At 42.1% G+C, this 21,658-nt stretch overlaps 1 protein-coding gene across 1 annotated transcript in view; it reads right to left on the reverse strand.

Annotated features, from left to right (window-relative positions):
- Window positions 1-21,102, reverse strand: part of LOC144687485 (centrosomal protein of 83 kDa-like) — a 101,076-nt gene extending 79,974 nt beyond the window's left edge. Inside the window, exons 1-5 of the mRNA XM_078553690.1 lie at window positions 20,900-21,102; window positions 14,272-14,556; window positions 6,758-6,908; window positions 4,602-4,694; window positions 4,359-4,490 (exon numbers count right to left, since the gene is read on the reverse strand). Coding sequence (XP_078409816.1) covers window positions 4,359-4,490; window positions 4,602-4,694; window positions 6,758-6,908; window positions 14,272-14,546 — 651 coding nt within the window. The 5' untranslated portion in view covers window positions 14,547-14,556; window positions 20,900-21,102. The remainder of the gene's footprint in view (window positions 1-4,358; window positions 4,491-4,601; window positions 4,695-6,757; window positions 6,909-14,271; window positions 14,557-20,899) is intronic.
- Window positions 21,103-21,658: the final 556 nt, after the last annotated feature.

The raw sequence follows: 21,658 nt of genomic DNA on the forward strand, positions 1-21,658 counted from the left end.
TAATCGGTTACAAGGATAAAAAGAGACTATAAGAAAGGTAGACATAAAAACGCCACACAGTGCAGCTGGGCTGAGAGAGAAGGAAAAGTAGAAAGGAAGGCTGATGCAGAAGCTTCAGTGACTGGGAAAGTTGAAGATTAATCTGTACCCAACTTGCCAAGCATTTCCAGATCAAATGCTGGACATTCACAGGGGCAAGAGAAACAGCTTTCCCGATGCTCACCTTGATGAATACAAAATGTCGTTCCCTCCCACCTCCCCACAATTCTGAGAATAAAAAGTGAAACATCACTTAACTGAGAACCATCAATTTTGAAAAAAGACATGAAAGGGAATGAGCACTTTTGTTTCAAAATATTCTCTGATCTCATCTGTGGTACATATATAATTGAAAGAAATATGCAAATTTCTTATTGTGGAACAGGTTCACTATATTGGCTCCTTCACCTCAAGGCCACCCCCAAACCCCTGATGTCTCTGAGTAGAGCAGCTTCATTGAGTGCAGCAACTTGGAGCTAGCAAGAGAGCCACTCCAACATCACTCAACCCCAGGAAAGGACAGGAGAACCAATGTTTTGAGAACAACATGTCTTGTAACTTCACATCCAAGTCACCATCCTGGCAAAGACATATAATCACAATTCCTTCATCATCACGGGGTCAGTATAGCAGAATTCCCTGCCTGACATCATTGTAGGAGCATCATCAAGAAAGGGTGAACAGGTTGGGCCTATACCCACTGGAGTTTATAAGAACGAGAGGTGATCTTATTGGGAGGGTTTAAACTAGAGTGACAGGGAATGAGAACCTGAGTGGGGAGACACAAGAGAGGGAAACAAAGATAGAAAAGTAAAAAGCAAGAGTGGAAGGCAGAAGAAACAGGGCTAGCAGCAAATACAGCCATAGTACAAAAAAAAGAGTAAAAATGTTAAAAAGGCAAGTCTAAAGGCACTGTAGCTGAATGCACGGAGCATTTGCAATAAGGTAGAAGAATTAACAGTGCAAATAGATGTTAACGGGTACAATATGATTGCGATTACGGAGTTATGGTTGCAGGGTGACCAAGGCTGGGAACTGAATATCCAAGGGTATTTGATGTTTAGGAAGGACAGGCAAAAAGGAAAAGAAGGTGGGGTGACGTTGTTAGTTAAGGATGAAAGTTAGGCAAGAGAGAGAGAGGATATTGGCTCAAAATCTAGATGTGGAATCAGTCTGGGTGGAGCTAAGAAGCAACAAGAGGTGGAAAACATTCGTGGGAGTTGTCTATCGACCCCCAAACAGTAGTGGTAAGGAAGGGGGCAGTATTAAACAGGAAATTAGAGATGCATGAACAAGGGTGCTATAGTAATCATGGGTGACTTAAATCTCCGTATAGACTGGGCAAACCAAATTAGCAATAATACTGTGGCGGATGATTTCCTGGAGTGTGTATGAGAGAGTTATTTTTAAGACCAGTATGTTGAGGAACCAACCAGGGAAAGGCTATCCTAGGTTTGGTTCTGTGCAATGAGAAGGGTTTAATTAATACTCTTATTGTGCAGTCACCATTACGTGATTGAAATTTTCATTAGGTTGGAAAGTGAAGTAGTCCAATCTGAAACTAGGGTCCTAAATCTAAACAAAGGAAATTACGAAGGTATGAGGCTTGTTGGCTAAGATAGATTGGGGAACTTCATTAAAAGGCATGATGGTGGATAAGCAATGGCTAATATTTAAGGAATGAATGCATGCATTGCAACAGTTATATATTCCTTTCTGGCACAAAAACACAACAGGGAAAGTGGCCCTACTATGGCTAACAAAAGAAATTAAGGATAGCATTACATCCAAAGAAGAGTTATATAAAAGTTGTTAGAAAAAGTAGCAAGCCTAAGAATTGGGAACAGTTTAGAATTCAGCAAAGGTGGACCAAGAGATTGATTAAGGGGGGAATAATAGAGTATGAGAGTAAACTTGCAAGGAACATAAAAGAGGACTGTACAAGCTTCTCTAAGTATGTAAGAGGAAAAAGATTGGTGAAGACAAATTTCAGTCCCTTACAGTCCGAAATGGGAGAATTTATAATAGAGAACAAGGAAATGGCAGGGCAATTAAACAACTATTATAGCTGTCTTCTTGGAGGAAGACACAAATAACTTCCCAAATATACTAGGAAACCAATGGTCCAGTGAGAAGAAGGAGGAATTGAAGGAAATTAGTATTACTAAAAAAAGAATGCTGGAGAAATTAATGGGACTGAAAGCCGATAAATCTCCAGGGCCTGATTAGTACCCTGGGATGTAGATTAAGGTGGTGGCCATGGACGTGTTGGTTGTCATCTTCCAAAATTCTGTAGATTCTGGAACACTCCCAGCATATTGGAGGGTGGAAAACTCAACCCAACAATTTAAAAAAGGAGGGAGAGAGAAAAACAGGGAATTACAGACCAGTTAGCCTAACATCAGTGGTAGGGAAAATGCTAGCGTCCATAATGAAGGATGTGATAACGGGACACTTAGAAAATATCAACAGGACTAGACAAAGTCAACATGGATTAATGAAAGGGAAATCACATTTGACAAACCTACCGGAGTTTTTTTGAGGACGTAACTAGCAAAATAGATAAGGGAGAACCAATGGATGTGGTGTATTTGGATTTTCAGAAAGCTTTTGATGAAGTCCCACATAAGAGATTAGTGTGCAAAATTAAAGCACACGGGATTGGGGGTAATATATTGGCATGGATTGAGAATTGTTTAGCAGACAGGAAACAGAGAGTTGGAATAAATGGGTCTTTTTCGAAATGGCAGGTGGCGACTCGTGTGGTACCGCAGGGATCAGTGCTTGGGCCCCAGTTATTCACGATATATATCAATGATTTGGATGAGGGAACCAAATGTAATGTTTCCAAGTTTCCTGATAACACAAAACTAGATGGGAATGTGAATGGTGAGGAGGATGTTAAGAGGCTTCAACGCAATTTAGACAAGTTGAGCAAATGGGCAAATACATGGCAGATGCAGTATAACCTGGACAAGTGTGAAATTATCCACCTTGGTAGGAAACACAGAATGACAGAGTATTATTTAAATGGTAATAGATTGGGAAATGCTGATGTACAAAGGGACATGTATACCAATTACTGAAAGCAAGCATGCAGGTGCAGCAAGCAGCTAAGAAAGCAAATGGTATGTTGGCCTTCATTGCAAGAGAACTCGAGTACAGGAGCAAGGATGCCTTACTGCAGCTATACAGGGCCTTGGTGAGACCACACCTAGAGTAGTGTGCGCAGTTTTAGTCTCTTTACCTAAGAAAGGATATACTTGCCCTAGAGGAAGTGCAGCAAAGGTTCACCAGACTGATTCCTGGAGTGGCAGGATTGTCTTGTTGAGGAAACCAGAACTCAGGGACATAATTTAAGAAAAAAAAATTATATTTTTTTCTCTCAGAACGTCATTAGAGTGTGGAATTCTCTTCCCCAGAACTTATATGTAACACAAAGAAACAGGCTGGGTCTTTAAATTTATTCAAGGCTGAGTTAGACAGATTTTTAACAGACTAGAGAGTCAAGGGTTATGGGGTGCAGGCAGGAAAGTGGAGCTGAGACCACAACCAGATCAGCCATGGTCTTATTGAATGTTGGGTTAGGCTCAAAGGGCCAAATGGTCCACTCCTGCTCCTATGTTCCTATCATCTCAACGACTGCAGTGGTTTGAGGAAGCCCAAAATCACCACCATCTCAGGGAAAGAAGAGAGGGGCAATTAATGCGGTCTCCTCTGTGTCACTAATATCACTGCAACAAATAATGAAAAGGAAATATGCTGCTTGTTATCAGGATAGGAAGTTAGGTACTTTAAAAAAAAATTAATCCATGTTTGAAATGCAAAGATAAATATAAAAGGGAAAACATTTAAAGATAGAAATACATACTGCGATCTTTTAAAAATAGCTGAGTCCGTGAAACAAAATCCCCCTCCATTTCTTTCTCTTGTCAGGTAAAGGAAGGAAGTATGTGCTGAGGCTCATGAAGTTAAGGATAGAAACAGGTGCTCACAGATAGATGGCCCTGCAATTAATTTCTCTCTGCTTCTCATAGGGAGGGGAATTTATAAAGGAAGCAGTGCTAGGATAGCTCCATTTTATAAAAATACATAGCGCTGATCGTATAGGTAATTGATATGGAAAAAGCACGGGAAACATCCAGTGGTCAGGAATCAAAGTCAGTGGTTGAACACAGGAATCCTGGGGTATTAACGCAACCTACAGGATCCAAATGATCAACTGACAACGGGTAGTGGCATTCACAATCAGACCTGAAGCAAACAATGACCAAGCAAAACAGAAACTCATAATAAAACTGCTCATGCGCAAGACTTACCTCAGCTTCAAATCGGATCACCTTCTCATCCATGAGTCGCTCGTGCTCTTCCTTTTGATGCTCGAGTTCTGATTTTAGGAAAGTGTATTCGTAACGCAACTTATTGTATTCTGCTCTGTACTTCTCAGTTTCCTAAAACATTAAAGGATCTCTAGTTTTGTATGTAACACAAAGAAACAAATCATTTCAGTAATTCCAACAAAATTTCTAATAATAAATGGATTTTCTTCTCTTCATTCTCACCTCTTCTTGTGTCCTGAAGCGTTCTCTCATAGGTGCCTCCAGCTCTTGTTGGATTTGTGCTCTTAGTAGCTCCAGCTTTTGGGGTGTTAATACCTGCCAACAATGAGAAAAGATAGAAAATAGAAAAGATTATCAAATGAAGAAAGAAAATCACGTTGAGTTATGAAGGGTGGTTCTGCTCAAAACTTGTTTTTTCTTTTTACAGACACTGCCAGGTGTATTTATTTGCAGCATTCTTTTGGTTAAGTTATATTATAATTAGCTTTCTGACAAAGCTAGTCACAAGCTTTATGATTTTATCAAAAACATTTGTCACCCACTCCTTTTCTTTTCCAGTCAGATTTCTGAAATTCCGTGGAGAAATCAAAATCTTTACTCTCAAGTATTCGATCAGTTGAGCAATTTATACAGGGCTAGGGTATCTTCAAGGCTCCTAAATTACATATTGAATAGTTCACAAGATTGTAATTCAATTCACAAGCGTGGCCTATGAATTTCACTAGAAAGCAGATTAACATATAGTCTTAAACTCACCGGCATTTTTCTCACCTTTTATAAAGCAGTGAAGATAAAACTTTAATCACCAATTAACTAATGGGCAAGTAACAGATAAATGAGTCAACTGTGACATAGGAAAACATTAAGCATCACACAACTTGTCCTGTAGTATAAACAGCGGCAAAGTAACTACAGATACAGAAGTAACTGCTATAAATCACTCATTATACCTTTCACAAGATCCAATTATTTCTAAGATTTTTGCTTTCTGTATTCTACCCAAAGAGCCATTCCACATCTTTGCCACTTGTGTTCTAAATGTACCTTTCCTATAATGTTTTTTAAAGAAAGAACTTATTTATCACCACCTCAAGACATCCCAAAGCATTTCAAAGCTAATGAAGTACTTTCAAGTTAGTTATGCAGCGATATACGACAGTCAAATTTGACAGAGCAAGGTTCTATTAATAACAATGTGATAACCGCCATATAATCGGCATTTAGAGATGTTAATTGAGGAATAAATATTGGTCAGGAGACTGGAGTGAGCCTCCTGATTTTCCACAAAATCATACCATGGTATATTTTTTTATATCCACCTCCGTGGGAAGGCGTTTGCCATCTTTAACAGTTTAACATCTTATTCAAAATTATCTTAATATACAGTTCCGTGAGATATCTACACATCACCTTCTTGAAACAGGGAGATCCGAGTTTCTCCTGCCTTTCCTTAAAGCCTAGTCATCTGATATTAGGGATCAGCCATGTGACTTCTCTGTTCCCACGAAAGATCTCGACCTGAAATATTAGTTCTGTTCTCTCTCCACAAAATTGCCTGGCCTGCTCAGTGTTTTCAGCATTTTCTGTTTTTACTTCTAAAGTTCATAACTGGCGTAATGTGCTTTGGGGTGTCCTGAGGTCATGAAAAGCACTATATAAATGTAAGTTCTTTATTTTATGGTCTTCCCCGAGTGCTGCACAATTTAGCAGATATTTTCCAGCTTGCACCCTAATTTAGCTCACTAATTATCTGCTTTATTGATTTCAATTACACAGTGACAGAGCACATCAAGGACAAGAATGCACATCAAGGACAAGAATGCTAACTCCCATAGGGCTCTTTCAAATTCTTCTGGATTGCTCTCAGACACCCATTTCTCTTCACTATACAAATGCACACATTTTATTCTTATGTTTCATGCAGGTGTGAGAAAGTAAGATCCTGAGCAGCCTTGACAAGGAAAATCTAGAACTAGGGGTCACTGATTAAAAATAAGCGGTTGCCCATTTAAGACAGAGGTGAGGAGAAATTCTCTCTCTCAGAGGGTAGGATATCTTTGGAACTCTCTTCCTCAAAAGGCAGTGAAAGTAGAGTCTTTGAATATTTTTAAGGCAGAGCTAGATAGATTCTTGATAAGCAAGGAGGTGAAAGGTTATCAGGGGTAGGTGGGAATGTGGAGTTGAGGTTACAATCAGGTCAGCCATGATCTTATTGAATGGCTGAGCAGGCTCAAGGGGCCAAGTGGCCTACTCCTCCTAAATTGTTTGTACGTTCGTATGAAACAGATTTTTTCAGAAGCCCCTTTTATAATGCACAATATAGTTACTTTGCCAATTATTTATTTCTACTGTCTGATTTTAGAAAACTGTCACCCCACCTGCATTTTCAGTTCCTCTTGCTCCCTTGTTTTGTCTAATAATTCCGCATGCATTTCAGCTAGTAGAAGTTGGAATTTCTCCTGGGTGCTTTGTTTATCCATGTGTAGCCGTTTTAATTCATGCTGAGCTTTTGTGTATTCATCCTGCAACCTGCAGTAAATAAAACTTCAACATTATTACATAGGACATGTAATCACCAATTAGATCCTACTTTCACCCAACTTTGATGATTCTATAATCAAACAAACAAATTGGCCCGACTACCCAAGCACATATTTAACTGATAAGATGTTTCGTCTCATCAACGATTATTAGATGGTGTCATAGGCTCAAATAAGAAAGGTAGAATGCTCAGCCCCCAATTATTTCTTCTTCAGAATAAAGAACAACAAAATTCTTCACCCTCTTCACAACTCACATCAAGCTTAAGGCATCCATTTGGTTATCCTTTTCTGCACATCCTCAACAACAACCTGGTAGTTATATAGTCCCTCCTAATATAATAACATTCCACAGGAGAGTACTGAAGCAAAATTTGACACTGAGGCACATGAGGAGATATTAAGACAAGTGATAAAAAGCATGCTCAAAGGGATAGATTTTATGGAGCACCTTAAAGCAGGAAAGAGAGGTAAGACCATAAGACATAGAAGCAGAAGTAGGCCATTCGGCCTATTGAGTCTGCTCCACCACTCAGTGAGATCATGGCTGATCTGATAATCCTCAACTCCATTTTCCTGCCTTTTCCCCATAACCTTTGATTGTTTTACTGATTGAAAATCTGTCTATCTCTGCCTTGAATATACTTAATGACCCAGCCTCTACAGCCCTCTGCGGTTAATAATTCCACAGATTCACTACCCTCAGAGAAGAAATTCCTCCTCATCTTTGTCTTAAATAGGCAACCCCTTACTCTCCCACAAGGGGAAACAACTTCTCAGCATCTACGCTGTCAAGCCCCCTAAGAATCTTATATGTTACATTAAGGTCGCCTCTCATTCTTCTAAACTCCAATGAGTACAGGCCCAACCTGCTCAACCTCTCCTCATAAGAAAATGCCTCCATACCCTGGATCAACCTAGTAACCCTTCTCTGAACTGCCTGCAATGCCACTATATCCTTCCTTAGATAAGGGGGCCAAAACTGTTCACAGTATTCTAGGTGTGGTCTAATTAGTGCCTTGTATAGTTTTAGCAAGACTTCCATACTTTTATACTCCATTCCCTTTGAAATAAAGGCCAGCATTCTATTTGCCTTCCCTATTACCTGCTGAACTTGTATGCTAGCTTTCTGTGATTCGTGCACAAGGACCCCTAAATCCGTCTGTGTTGCAGCCTTCTGCAGTCTTTCTCCATTTAAATAATATTCAGCTCCACTATTCTTCCTGCCAAAGTGCATAACCTCTCATTTTCCCACATCATATTCCATCTGCCAAGTTTTTGTCTACTCACTTAACCTGTCTATATCCCTCTGTAGACTGTGTCATCCTCACCACTTGCCATCCCATCTATTTTTTTGTTACCTGCAAACCTGGCGATAGTATATTCATTTCCCCCATCTAAGTCATTAATATATATTGTAAATAATTGTGGCCCCTGCACTGATCCCTGTGCACTCCACCAGTTACAGGTTTCCATCCTGAAAATGCACCCCTTAACCCAACTCTCTGTCTTCTATTAGACCATAAGACCATAAGACATGGAAGCAGAAATTAGGCCATTCGGCCCATCGAGTCTGCTCCGCCATTCAATCATGGCTGATAAGTTTCTCAACCCAATTCTCCCGCCTTCTCCCTGTAACCTTTGATCCCCTTACCAATCAAGAACCTATCTATCTCGGTCTTAAATACACTCAATGACCTGGCCTCCACAGCCTTCTGTGGCAATGAATTCCATAGATTCCATATTAGTTAGCCAATCCTTTCTCCATGCTAATAAACTACCCCCAACACCATTGGCTCTTATCTTATTAAGTAGCCTTATATGCGGTACCTTATTAAACGCCTTTTGGAAATCCAAATATATTACATCTACTGGTTCCCCTTTATCTATCCTGCTTGTTACCTCCTCAAAGAATTCTAATAAATTCGTCAGGTATGATTTCCCCTTCATGAAGCCATGCTGACTCTGCTTGATTATATTATGCATTTCTAAATGCTCTGTTATTACATTCTTTATAATAGACTAACATGTTCCCAATGACAGATGCTAAGCTAACTTGCCTATAGTTACCTGCTTTTTGTCTCCCTCCCTTGTTGAATAAGGGTATATTGACAGTTATCCAATCTTCTGGGACTTATCCAGAATCTAAGGAAGATTACAACCAGTGCATTCACTACCTCCGTAGCTACTTCCTTTAATATCCTAGGGTGCAACCCATCAGGTCCAGGGGACTTATCGGCCTTTAGCCCCATTAGAGAAAAAGTACTAGGGAAACTAATGATATTTGTAATTGTGATCTAGTTGTATTTATTTCCTCTCCCCTTTTTGCCGCTTGATTATTTAGTATTTTTGGAACGCTATTAGTGTCTACTGCCGTGAAGACAGATGCAAAGTATTTATTCAACTCCTCTGTCATTTCCTGGTTCCCCATTATTATTTCCCCAGCCTCATTCTCTAAGCAGCCTATGTTTACTTTGGCCTCTCTCTTCCTTTTTACATATTTAAAGAAACTCTTACTGTCCGTTTTTATATTACTTGCTAGTTTACCCTCAAAAGATTATTTTCTCCCTCTATATTTTTTGGTCATCTTTTGTTGGTTTTTAAAACTTTCCCAATCCTCTGGCTTACCACTAATCTTTGCCACATTGATGTTTTTTCTTTCAATTTGATACTATCCTTAACTTCCTTGCTTAACCATGGTTGGATTAGCCCCTTCCTAGAATCCTTCTTCATCACTGGGATATATCTTTGTTGCGAGTCATGAACTATTTTCTTAAATGTCTGCCATTGTTCATAAACTGTCTTTTCTGCTAAACCAGTCCACTTCAGCCAACTCAGCCCTCATTCCTTTGTAATTACCCTTATTTAAGTTTAGTACAGTTGTTTCCGACCCAAGTTTCTCACTCAAACTGAATGCTAAATTCTATCATGTTATGGTCACTAGGGAATCTTTTACTCTGAGATCATTTATTAAACCTGCCTCATTACACATTATCAGATCCAAAATAGCCTGATCCCTGGTTGAATCCACACATATTGTTTAGGAAACTGTCCCAAATACAGTCTATGAATTCTTGCTCGTGGCTACCTCTGCCAATTTGATTTTCCCAATCTACATGAAGATTAAAGTCACCTATGATTAATGTACTGTCTTTTTTACTTGCCCTCATTATCTCCTGATTTATTCTCTGTCCTACAGAATAGCTACTGTTAGGGGGCCTATAGACTACTCCCACCAGTGTCCTCTTCCCCTTGTTATTTCTTACCTCCACCCATATGGATTCTACATCTTCCGATCCAAGATCATTTCTTGCTATCGTACTTATTCCATCTCGTACTAACAAAGCTACCCCACCACCCTTTCCTCTCTGCCTGCCCTTTCAAAAAGTCACATACCCCTGAATATTTAGTTCCCAGCTTTGATCTCCTTGTAACCATGTCTCTGTAATGGCTATAAGATCATCCCATTAACCTCTATTTGTGCCGTTAATTCATTTATTTTGTTCCGAATACTACATGCATTTAAATAATGAGCCATTAATTTTGCCTTTTTACCATTTTTCCCCCCTCTTACTCCATTTGCTGCTTTTTTTTTAATGTCTGTACACACTGTCCTTTCCTGTCACACGCTGGGTATCATTACCTAAATAGCTGCCCTGCAATGGTGCCATATCCTTTTCCTTTGTAATTCTATGTATCCCCTCTCCAGAACCATCCCCGCCTCTATTTAGTTTAAAGCCCTCTTTACAGCCCTAGTTATTCGATTCGCCAGGACACTGGTCCTAGCACGGTTCAAGTGAAGTCTGTCCCACCGGAACAGCTCCCTTCTACCCCGGCACTGATGCCAGTGCCCCATGAACTAAAACCCATTCCTCCCACACCAATCTTTGAGCCACATATTTAAATCCTTGACTTTATTTACCCTACACCAGTTTGCCCATGACTCAGGTAGTAATCCCATGATTATTACCTTGGAGGTTCTGCTTTTCAATTTAGCTCCTAACTGTTCAAATTCTTTCAGCAGAACCTCCTTTCTAGACCTATCAATGTTGTGGGTACTAACGTGGATGACGACAACTGGATCCCTCCCCTCCCACTCCAAGTTCCTCTCCAGCCCTGAGGAGGTGACCTTAACCCTGGCACTGGGCAGGCAACTTCGGGACTCGCGCTCACAGCTGCAGAGAATAGCATCTATCCCCCTAATTATACTGTCCCCTACCACTACTACGTTCCTATTTCCTCCCCCGACTTGAATGGCTCCCTGTACCACGGTGTTGTGGTCATTTTACTCATCCTCGCTGCGGTCCCTGCTCTCATCCACACTGCTTGCAAGAACCTCGTAACTGTTGGACAATTGCAGGGACTGCGGCTCCTCAAACGCTACCCCCTGGATCCCCACACCTGCCTCACCAGCAGTCACACCCTCCTGTCCCTGATCACAGGCCAAATTTGAATTACCTAATCTGAGGGCTGTGACCACCTCCAGGAGCAAAGTGTCCAGGTAGTTATCCCTCTCTCTGACATGGCGCAATGTCCGCAGCTCAGACTTCAGCTCCTCAACTCAGATCTGGAGTTCCTCGAGCTGCAAACACTTACTACAGATGTGTTCGCTCTGGATCACCTTGATGTCCAGCAGCTCCCACATGCTGCAGCAGCAACACATCACCCATCCTGCCATCACTATCGTATTTTATTTTATTAATTAATTAATTACTCTTGTTACCCTGCTCTTTATACTTGAAAAATTCTCCGCTCTTTATACTTCATTGTAATTTTTTTTACGCCAGTATTGATCTGATACTTAACAAGCTATTTTTAATAAGAGAGAAAAAAGACTAGAGACCTAAACACAAACTAAAGACCTTACTTTTACTTTAAAGACTAGAAACACTCAAATCCTACTCACCAATCAGCTGCTTTCCCTGCACTCGAATCACGCTGTGGTTCGTGACGTCACTCTGCAGCTGGTCTCACTGAACTCTCCGCGCTCTCTTTAAAATGGAGCCTCCCCACTCTCTTTAAAATGAAGTCCCCCCCTGTTCTTCGCGCTCTTTTTAAAAAGATAGGGAGGCAGGGAAGTTTAATGAGGGAATTCCAGAGCTTAGGGCCTTGACAGCTAAAGGCATGGCCTCCGATGATGGAGAAATTAAAATCAGGGATGCTCAAGAATTAATGCTCCAAAGCCTGGAGATCCTTGCTATCGTACAATGACCAGAATTGTACCAAACTACTAGAGCCGTGACCATACCCGTGCCTTCTACAGATTCCTCCTCACCTCCTGGGAATCATGTTCTATGACTTCCAGCTATGATTAGCTTTTCTTAAAGCTGCTGCACCTTGTCTCAGTGCACAATTCAGGAATACCCCAGGGCCTTCACCCTATAGCCTAAAGCTGTGTGTTTTAGGTTTCCTTTGTTTACTACATTTCCCCAGTCTCATACATCCACATTGAATACTATCTGCTATGTAATGGCCTACCTTCTCAATCTAGCGAGATACGTTTTTATTTCAGCACCACACCCACCACCCCTCGCCACCCCAAAGGTTGTGACATCTGCAAATCTTGACATTTCTGTCCCCAGGTCCAAATTATCTGTAAATAGTGATGGTACTGGGACCTTTCCCTGCGTCACCCCGCCAGTAACCCACTGACACATTAATGCAACTTGATTCAAACACCTTCTGATTTCTCTTGTTTAGCCAATTTTTAATTCACCTCAGAAGCTTGACCCTACTCCACATTTTCCCACCATCTTGTTGACGAAATCTTACAAAACTGTTTCACAGAAATCTAAATACTTCACATGTACAGCAATGGCTCCCGCTGACTGCAATAGCAGTCTCCCAGTACCTGCTAACATTTCCCATAACTAACATCATTAGACAGTCTCATAGGACAGAGGTCCCCAGAACAGCAATGTTACTGATGTTTTCGAAAACAAGCTTATCATTTGCTTCCATAAAAAGCTCTTTCCTAACTTTCTTACCCTTCAAAGTTCTTGTAAAGAAATGACTGGACTAATTGAGGCATAGTGCTCTCCAAACATATTGAACTGTGGAAGATTCTCAATCTCTAAGCAATCTCCAAGGACCCATGACCCAAGGAAGCAGCTGCACTAAAAAGAAACGAACATACTGGCTCTGCTCATCAGCTAGTGGAACTTCTATAACAGAAGGAAGCTTGTGGCCTCGTCATTTTAAGTTTTTTCAGATGCTTCCTCTATCAAGAAGAAACTAGCTAAAATACATGGGACAATGCTGGAAGGCTCACAAGCTTCAACTTCTTGTTAATTTAGTTTATATGTTTTGTAACAAAAAGAGTTACAGCCACTGACACCTTGTTCATTATTTAATTCCAGTACGAACAAACTAGTTCACCATTATAGTAATACTTTAAAATATGAGAAATGTTAAAAAAATACAAGAAACATTATATTCACTGCAAGATAAATCTATAGCCAGTTCTTTCATAACGTTCTTTCATAACAGAAAGATGGAACATTCTGAAACATCTAGAACATAAATGTTATAGGTTTGTGTAACAGAAATGCTGAAAACACTCAGCAAGTTAGTCAGTTTTTACAAAGAGAACAGAGACATACTATGACAGGTAAAGACACTGAGGCCAGGCTGGATGGCCTGCACAATATACACATACCCACCCCACCCAAAACCATGTGGCCTCCTGGGAGAGGAGAAAACCCAGGACAATTTGGCTGAAAGATCTAGGAAATTCCTCTCCAATCCAACTAGTCCACATCACTTTGGCCCCGAATGTCCTGAAGTACCTACCCACAGTAAGAGGTGATATCTGTCCCAAACAGAAGCTCTTGCTTTTAAAAATTCAGTGAGTCAGCACCACCGCTTGAGCCAGCAGCCTGTTCCAGAGGTTCACTATTCTCTGGGAAAAGAAACCACACCGCGCCCCCCCCGCCCCCAATTCCTGATTGAAATTCACTTGATAAAATCATTTCTCGATCTCCTCTGTCTTTTTTTGCCAATTATCTGAACTGTGTCCTCTGGTTACGGCTCTGCTACCAGTGGAAACAGTTTTTCCTTATTCACACTATCAAAACCCTTCATAATTGTGACCAGTTCAATTAAATCGCCCATTCACTTCCTTGCCCAAAGGAGATCAACCCCAACTTCTCTCGTCTCTCCACAAAACTGAAGTCCATTTTCCTCTTCTGCACCCTCTCCAAGACCTTGACATATTATCAGAATTGTCCTTCTACTCACGGATCCAAAGTAAAAGGTTAACTTTTCTGTTCTTTCCAGAGCCGGGTATTCCCAGTATTTCCAGCTTTTTGTATCGGAATTACAGTATCGGCATTTTTTTGCTTTTAGCATACCTTGTGTGTTCAGCCTTCAGTGTCTGATAGTTGGTTTTGTGATGTTCACATCTCATTCGCTCATCAATTAACATTTTCTGCAGCTCTGTATCAGTCCCACAAAGACCTGCTCCTGCATTTAGCGGAGATGGATGATTAGACAAAGCCTCCATTGCAGAATGCAGGTGACCAGGAGTCTGTGCTAGAAAAGGAGGATCCAACAAACCAGGATACGAAGAATTCCTTCCTAAAGAATGTTCTCCAAGTGCATGGGATTCCTCTCTTCCTGAAGTCATCTGAAATCAACTGACAAAAAAAAAAGGCATAAGCATCAGTACTGTCAGCTCATCCCCTCCAATAATTTTCCCATAAAGGAAGGTATTAAAGTGATGGACACATCCTTATTCAGGTTACAGGAGTTAAAAATAATTATTGAGATACACAATGAAAACTATGTAACTAGTTCCAATGGCAGGTAAGTGCACTATATGGCATTGAGCCATTCAAGCCAGGGCAGTCTGTTCTGATTTAGCTGAGAGGGGGCTGTGGTGCAATTGAGAGGGTACAATTGCTTTCCTGCTACAATCTGTCAGAGAATAAGGTGAAGGTGGGGATGGGAAAAATCAGAGCTCCTACTCTGGATTCCTGCTAGAGTGAATGTATGATCAGGTGAGTACAGCATGGGCTTTGGTGCCCTCCCATATCGAATAATCCACCTGTACTTTATTATCTGAGGTCACATAAGGAGGTGGCTATTTAAACAATTTACTGGAGAGCTGCCAGCAACCATAGAACTGTAATAGTTTGTGGAAAAACACACAATTGTATTTTATTAAAATTAACTTTCTACTAGATCAAACAATTGTAGGGAAGGTTCTTCTATCGTTAAGATTTTTCTCCTCAGCTCTCGATAGTGTATAAGTGGCCACTGTTTTGCCTCCACACTTAAATAGCCCAATAGAACTCAAGGAACAGCGTGCCCCTCCACACAACCTACCCCCCACCCACCCCTCCCACCCTTTCTGGACAGGCCGCACACCAATGAAATACAATTCCAACCCTAAGCAGTTTCTCCAGACCACCAAACCACCGCACAGCACCCCCAAGGTCAGGTTGCTGCTTATGAAATATATTCTGTGCATGTTTATCTCGTTTTGATCTGATTTTTTTTTGTGCGGTGAACTGAGGAATTTTTTTTATTCCTTCTTGGGTTGCTGGCATTTAGTGCCTATCCCTAATTGATAGTGGTGAGCTGCCTTCTTAAACCACTGCAGTCCATCTGGTGTAGGTACACCCACTGTGCTGTTAGGGGGTTTCAGGATTTTGACCCAGCGATGAGGAAGAGCGATATAGTTCCAAGTCAGGATGGTGTGTGGTTTGCAGGAGAACTTGCAGGTGGGTGTTCCCATGTGTCTGTTGCCCTTGTCCTTCTAGGTGTTAGAGGTCACAGGTTTTTAAGGCAATTAAGGATGCGCAATGCTGGTCATGCCAACAATGTGCACATTCTATGAATGAATAAAAAAATTGTTTAGTCCTCATTGTTATCCAGTTATCCCATGGGCAAGGAAAGAATTGGGCACAACAATGATGCTTTTCATAGAGGAATGCTGTGTATCCTGTGAATCCAGTTCATAAGAACATAAGAACTAGGAGGAGGAATAGGTAATTCAGCCCATCGAGCCTGCCCCGCCATTCAATACAATCATGGCTGATCTCATTTCGGCCTCAACTCCAATTTCCCGCCCTCTCCCCATAACCTTTCAACCAGTTACTAATTAAAAATCTCCTCCTTAAATTTATTCAGCGAGCCGGCATCCACTGCACTCTGTAGTAGTGAATTCAACAGATTCACGGCCCTTTGAGAAAAGTAATTCCTCCTCATCTCTGATTTAAATCTACCACCCCTTAGCCTAAAACCATGGCCTCTCATTCTAGAATGCCCCACAAGGGGAAACATCTGCTCCACATCTACTTTGTCTATCCCCTTTAGCATCTTATATACCTCAATTAGATCTCCTCTCATTCTTCTAAACTCTAGCAAGAATAGGCTTAAACTGCTCAATCTCTCCTCAAAAGTCAAGCCCACATCTCTGGAATCAATCTATTGAACCTCCTCTGAACCGCCTCCAATGCAACTACATCCTTCCTCAAGTAAGGGGACCAAAACTGTGCACAGTACTCCAGGTGCTGTCTCACCAATGCCTTGTACAGTTGCAACAACACTTCCCTATTTTTATACTCTATTCCTTTAGCAATATATGCCAAAATTCCATTTGCCTTCCTTATTACCTGCTGTTCCTGCATACTAGCTTTCAGCGATTCATGCACGAAGACACCCAGATCCCTCTGCACTGTAGCATTCTGAAGTTTCTCTCCATTTAAATAATAAGTCGCCTTTTTATTCTTCCGATCAAAGTGGATAACCTCACACTTACCCACATTAAACTCCATCTGCCAAATTTTGGCCCATTCACCTAACCTGTCCATATCCATTTGTAAATTTCTTATTTCTTTTCACTGCAACTTACTTTCCCACCTATTTTGGTGTCATTTGCAAATTTAGCTATAATACCTTCTATCCCTGAATCCGAGTCATTAATATAGATTGTAAATAGTTGGGGCCCAAGGACCAAACCCTATGGCACCCCACTAGTTACAGCTTGCCATCCAGAAAAAGACCCATTTATCCCGACTCTCTGCCTTCTGTTGGTTAGCCAATCCTCTATCCAAGCTAATATATTACCCCGAACTCCATGTGATCTGATCTTGTGTATTAATCTTTTGTGCGGCACCTTATCAAAGGCCTTCTGGAAGTCCAAATATACTATATCTACAGGATTCCCATTATCCATTTTGCTTGTCAAATAGAAACTAGGAGCAGGAGCAGGCCATTCGGTCCTTTGAGCCTGCTCCGCCATTCATTATGATCATGGCTGATCATCCAACTCAATAGCCTGTTTTCTCCCCATACCCTTTGATCCATTTCACCCCAAGAGCTATATCTAACTCCTTCTTCAAAGCATACAATGTTTTAGTCTCAACTACTTTCTGTGGCAACAAATTCCACAGGCTCACCACTCTCTGGGTGAAGAAATTTCTCTTCATCTCAGTCCTAATTGGTCTACCCCGTATCCTCAGACTGTGACCCATGGTTCTGGACTCCCCACCATCGGGAACATCCTTCCTGCATCTACCTTGTCTAGTCCTGTAAGAATTTTATAGGTTTCTATGAGATTCCCCCCTCATTCTTCTGAACTCCAGCAAATATAATCCTAATCGACTCAATCTCTCCTCATATGTCAGTTCCGCCATCCCAGGAATGTCGGGTAAACCTTCGCTGCACTCCCTCTATAGCGAGTACATCCCGTTTCTGACTGTGAGGGACCTACATTTGTCTTCACCAATCTTTTTCTCTTGACATGCCTATAGAAACTTTTACAGTCAGCTTTTATGTTCCCTGCAAGCTTACTCTTGTACTCTATTTTCCCCTTAATCAATCCCTTGGCCCTCCTTTGCTGAATTCTAAACTGCTCCCAATCCTCAGGTCTGTTGTTTTTTCTGGCCAATTTGTATGCCTCTTTCTTGCATCTAATACTACCTCTAATTTCCCTTGTAAACCATGGTTTGGCCACCTTTCCTATTTTACTTTTGTGCCAAACAGGAATAAAGAATTGTTGCAGTACACCCATGCGCTCTTTGAATGTTTGCCATTGCCTATCCACCGTCATCCCTTTAGGTAACGTTTCCCAATCCATCATAGCCATCTCGCGCCTCATACCATCATAGTTTCCTTTATTAAGATTCAGGACCCAAGTCTCAGAATCAATTACATCACTCTCCATCTTGGAGAAGAATTCTGTCATATTATGGCCGCTCATCCCCAAGGGGCCTCGCACAACTAGATTGCCAATTATTCCTTTCTCATTACACAATACCCAGTCTAGGATGGCCTGTTCTCTCGTTGGTTCCTCAATGTATTGGTCCAGAAAAACATCCCGTATACACTCCAGGAATTCTTCCTCTACAGTATTGTTACTAATTTGATTTGCCCAATCTATATGCATATTAAAGTCACCCATAATTACAGATGTTCCTTTATTACATGTATCTCTAATTTCCCGTTTAATGCCATTCCCAACATCACCACTACAGTTTGGGGGTCTATATTCAACCCCCACTAACGTTGTTTACCCCTTAGTGTTTCTCAGCTCGACCCATACAGATTCCACAACGTCGGAGCTAATATCTTTCCTCACTATTGCATTAATTTCCTCTTTAGCCAGCAATGCAACTCCACCACCTTTTCCTTTTTGTCTGTCCTGCCTAAATACTGAATACCCATGGATGTTCAGTTCCCATCCCTGGTCACCCTGCAGACATGTCTCTGTAATCCCGACTATATCATATCTGTTTACATCTATTTGCGCGGTTAATTCATCGGTTAATTTATTGCGAATGCTCCCCGCGTTAAGGCACAAAGTCTTAAGGCTTGTCTTTTTAACATTACTTGTCCCATTCCCACTATTTTTCACTGAGGCCCTGTTGATTCTTGCCCTTGATTTCTCTATCACTTTTCCTATTCCGCTTTCTGTCTTTTGTTCTTGTCTTTGACTCCCCTTCTCTGACTTCTTGCATAGGTTCCCATCCCCCTGCCATTTTAGTTTAAACCCTCCCCAACCGCTCTAGGAAATATTCCCCCGAGGACATCAGTCCCAGTCCTGCCCAGGTGTAGCCCGTCCAGTTTGTACTGGTCCCACCTCCCCCAGAACCAGTCCCAAAGCCCCAGGAATCTGAAACCCTCCCCTTCACACCATCTCTTCAGCCACGTATTCATCCAATATATCCTATTTCTACTCTGACTGGCACATGGCACTGGTAGTAATCCTGAGATTACTCCCGCTGAGGTCCTACTTTTCAACTTACTTCCTAACGCCCTATATTCTGCTTTTAGTACCTCATCCCCCTTTTCACCTATGTCGTTTGTACCAATATGTACCACGACCACTGGCTGTTCACCCTCCCCCTTCAGAATATCCTCTAGCCGCTCTGAGACATCCTTGACCCTAGCACCAGGGAGGCAACATACCATCCTGGAGTCTCGTTTGCGGCCACAGAAACGCCTATCTATTCCCCTTACAATTGAATCCCCTATAACTATTGCATTCCCACACCTTTTACTCCTCCCCTGTGCAGCAGAGTCAACCACTGTACAACAAATTTGGTTGTTGCTGCTTTCTCCTGAGAGGTCATTCCCCCCCAAACAGTATCCAAAGCAGTATATCTGTTTTGCAGGGGAATGGCCACAGGAGATTCCTGCACTGCCTGCCTAGTCCTCTTGCTTTGCCTGGTGGTTACCCATTCCCTTCCTGCCTGTGGACTCTAAACCTGTGGTGTGACCACCTCTCTATACGTGCTATCCACGATACTCTCTGCCTCGCGGACGCTCCACAGTGTCCCCAGCCGCCGCTCCAGCTCCAAAACCCGGGCTTCCAGGAGCTGCAGCTAGAAACACTTCCCGCACACATGCTGGCCCCGGGCACTGGTAATGTGCCTGGCTTCCCACATAAAGCAGGAGGAGCACACTACGGCTTTGAGCTCTCCTGCCATGACTTACTCCTTTAAATTAAATCTTCAAAGGACTCTAGCAAATTAGTCAAACACGATTTACTCTTCATAAAACCATGCTGACTGATGGATTGCATTTTGACTTTCCAAATGTCCCATTACTACTTCCTTAATAACAGATTCCAACAATTTCCCAACGACAGACGTTAACCTAACTGGTCTACACAGTTTCCTTTCTGCCTCCCCCCCGCCCCTTTTTGAACAAGGGTGTTATATTAGTATTTCTCCCATCCGCTGGAACCTTTCCACAATCTAGGGAATTTTGGAATATTACAGTCAATGCATCTGCTATCTCTGCTGCCACTTCCTTTAAGACCCTGGGATGTAGGCCATCAGGTCCTGGGGACTTGTCACCCTTTAATCCCAATAGTTTGTTCAGTACTTTTTCTCTAGAAAAAGTGCTAGTTCTCTAAATTCCAACCAGAGGAAAGTGAACACTCTCATTAATACAATCACTTTTCTATTCAACAAGTATATGTAAAGTGACATTGCCTATTTTTACATTTTGTTTTCTTTTATCTTTACTCAATTTGCTTTTTAAATTGAACACTCTATAATTGCACTTGGATGAAAACAAAAGTGAAACCAAAATAATAAGGCTGCACAGATCGACAGAAATTATGGGAAGAAGTTGTTGTAGGTTTAAACAGAAAATATATTTGTCGAGTGAAGATTGAGATTATCTCACACTTGCAGTAACTGCAGCCCTGACACCCAGGTCAATATAACCTCAATAAAGCACGAAGACATTCACATCCCAGTCCATAGTGAAGGAAGGCGCTTGTTTAACTCACCAAACAAACCCTGATGAGTGCCTAGAGTCTGTGGAGAAGCGACTGGAGATACAGCTCCGCGCCTCGTCCATACCCATATCCCCTCCCCCTCCGCCCGGTTACCCCGGCAACGGTAAACGATTTTCCAACGGCCGGCCCCGTGCGGCCGCGGCTTTTCCCCCGCCCCAAGCGCGAATCTTTGGGCTGCTCCTTTCCCCCCCTCCCTACTCCCAGGCCTAGGCCCCAGTCACCTCAGGCCGCGCTCATCCTCAGGGCCCCAGTTCGGGCCGCTCGCTCATTGAGAAGCCGCTGCTATTTCCTCACAGATCCAGGGCCGCTCGTTCCCCGCCCTCAGGCTCCGAGCCGCACAGGGCCCGGGAGAGCGCGGGGTAGGGGGGAGGTTGCATTCAACAGGGAGCAGACACGGATCTGTGACTCTCACCCTCAATCACAAAGCTGTGGGTTCAGGCTCCACCCCACAGACTTTAAAGCAAGAATGAGGAGCCATAAAGCTCTCCCCTGCTCCTATTTCTCATATGTTCTTATAATCCCACCCAACACTCCCAGTATCTTGCAGAGCTCCCTCGGTACTGACACAGATGCCATCCTTTGGATGAGATGTTAACCGAAACCTGTGTCCACCCTCAGGTGAACGAAAAGGGCCCACATGGGACCGTTTCAAAGCAGAGCAAGGGAAGTTTTCCCAGGTGCCCTGGCAAATATTTACCCCTCACCCAGCATCACTAGAACAGATTGTTTGGTCGTTGCCACATTGCTCTTTGCGGATGCTTGCAAATCATTGCCATTTTTCCTGCCTTACAAAAATAATCACTTCAAAAAAGTACTCCATTGGCTGAAACTCTGGGACATGAGGTCACAAAAAGTGCTATTGAATCATTGCAGCTTTCATACCAGAGGTACTGGTGTGATCAAGAGTGAAAGGCCACATGAGCGGCAATGCTGTGCATCACCAAATGGATTCCTGCATGAACTTGTGGGTCATGTGTTGG

The sequence above is a fragment of the Cetorhinus maximus genome, chromosome 12, assembly GCF_964194155.1.
Source record: "Cetorhinus maximus chromosome 12, sCetMax3.hap1.1, whole genome shotgun sequence".
Taxonomy (NCBI): domain Eukaryota; kingdom Metazoa; phylum Chordata; class Chondrichthyes; order Lamniformes; family Cetorhinidae; genus Cetorhinus; species Cetorhinus maximus.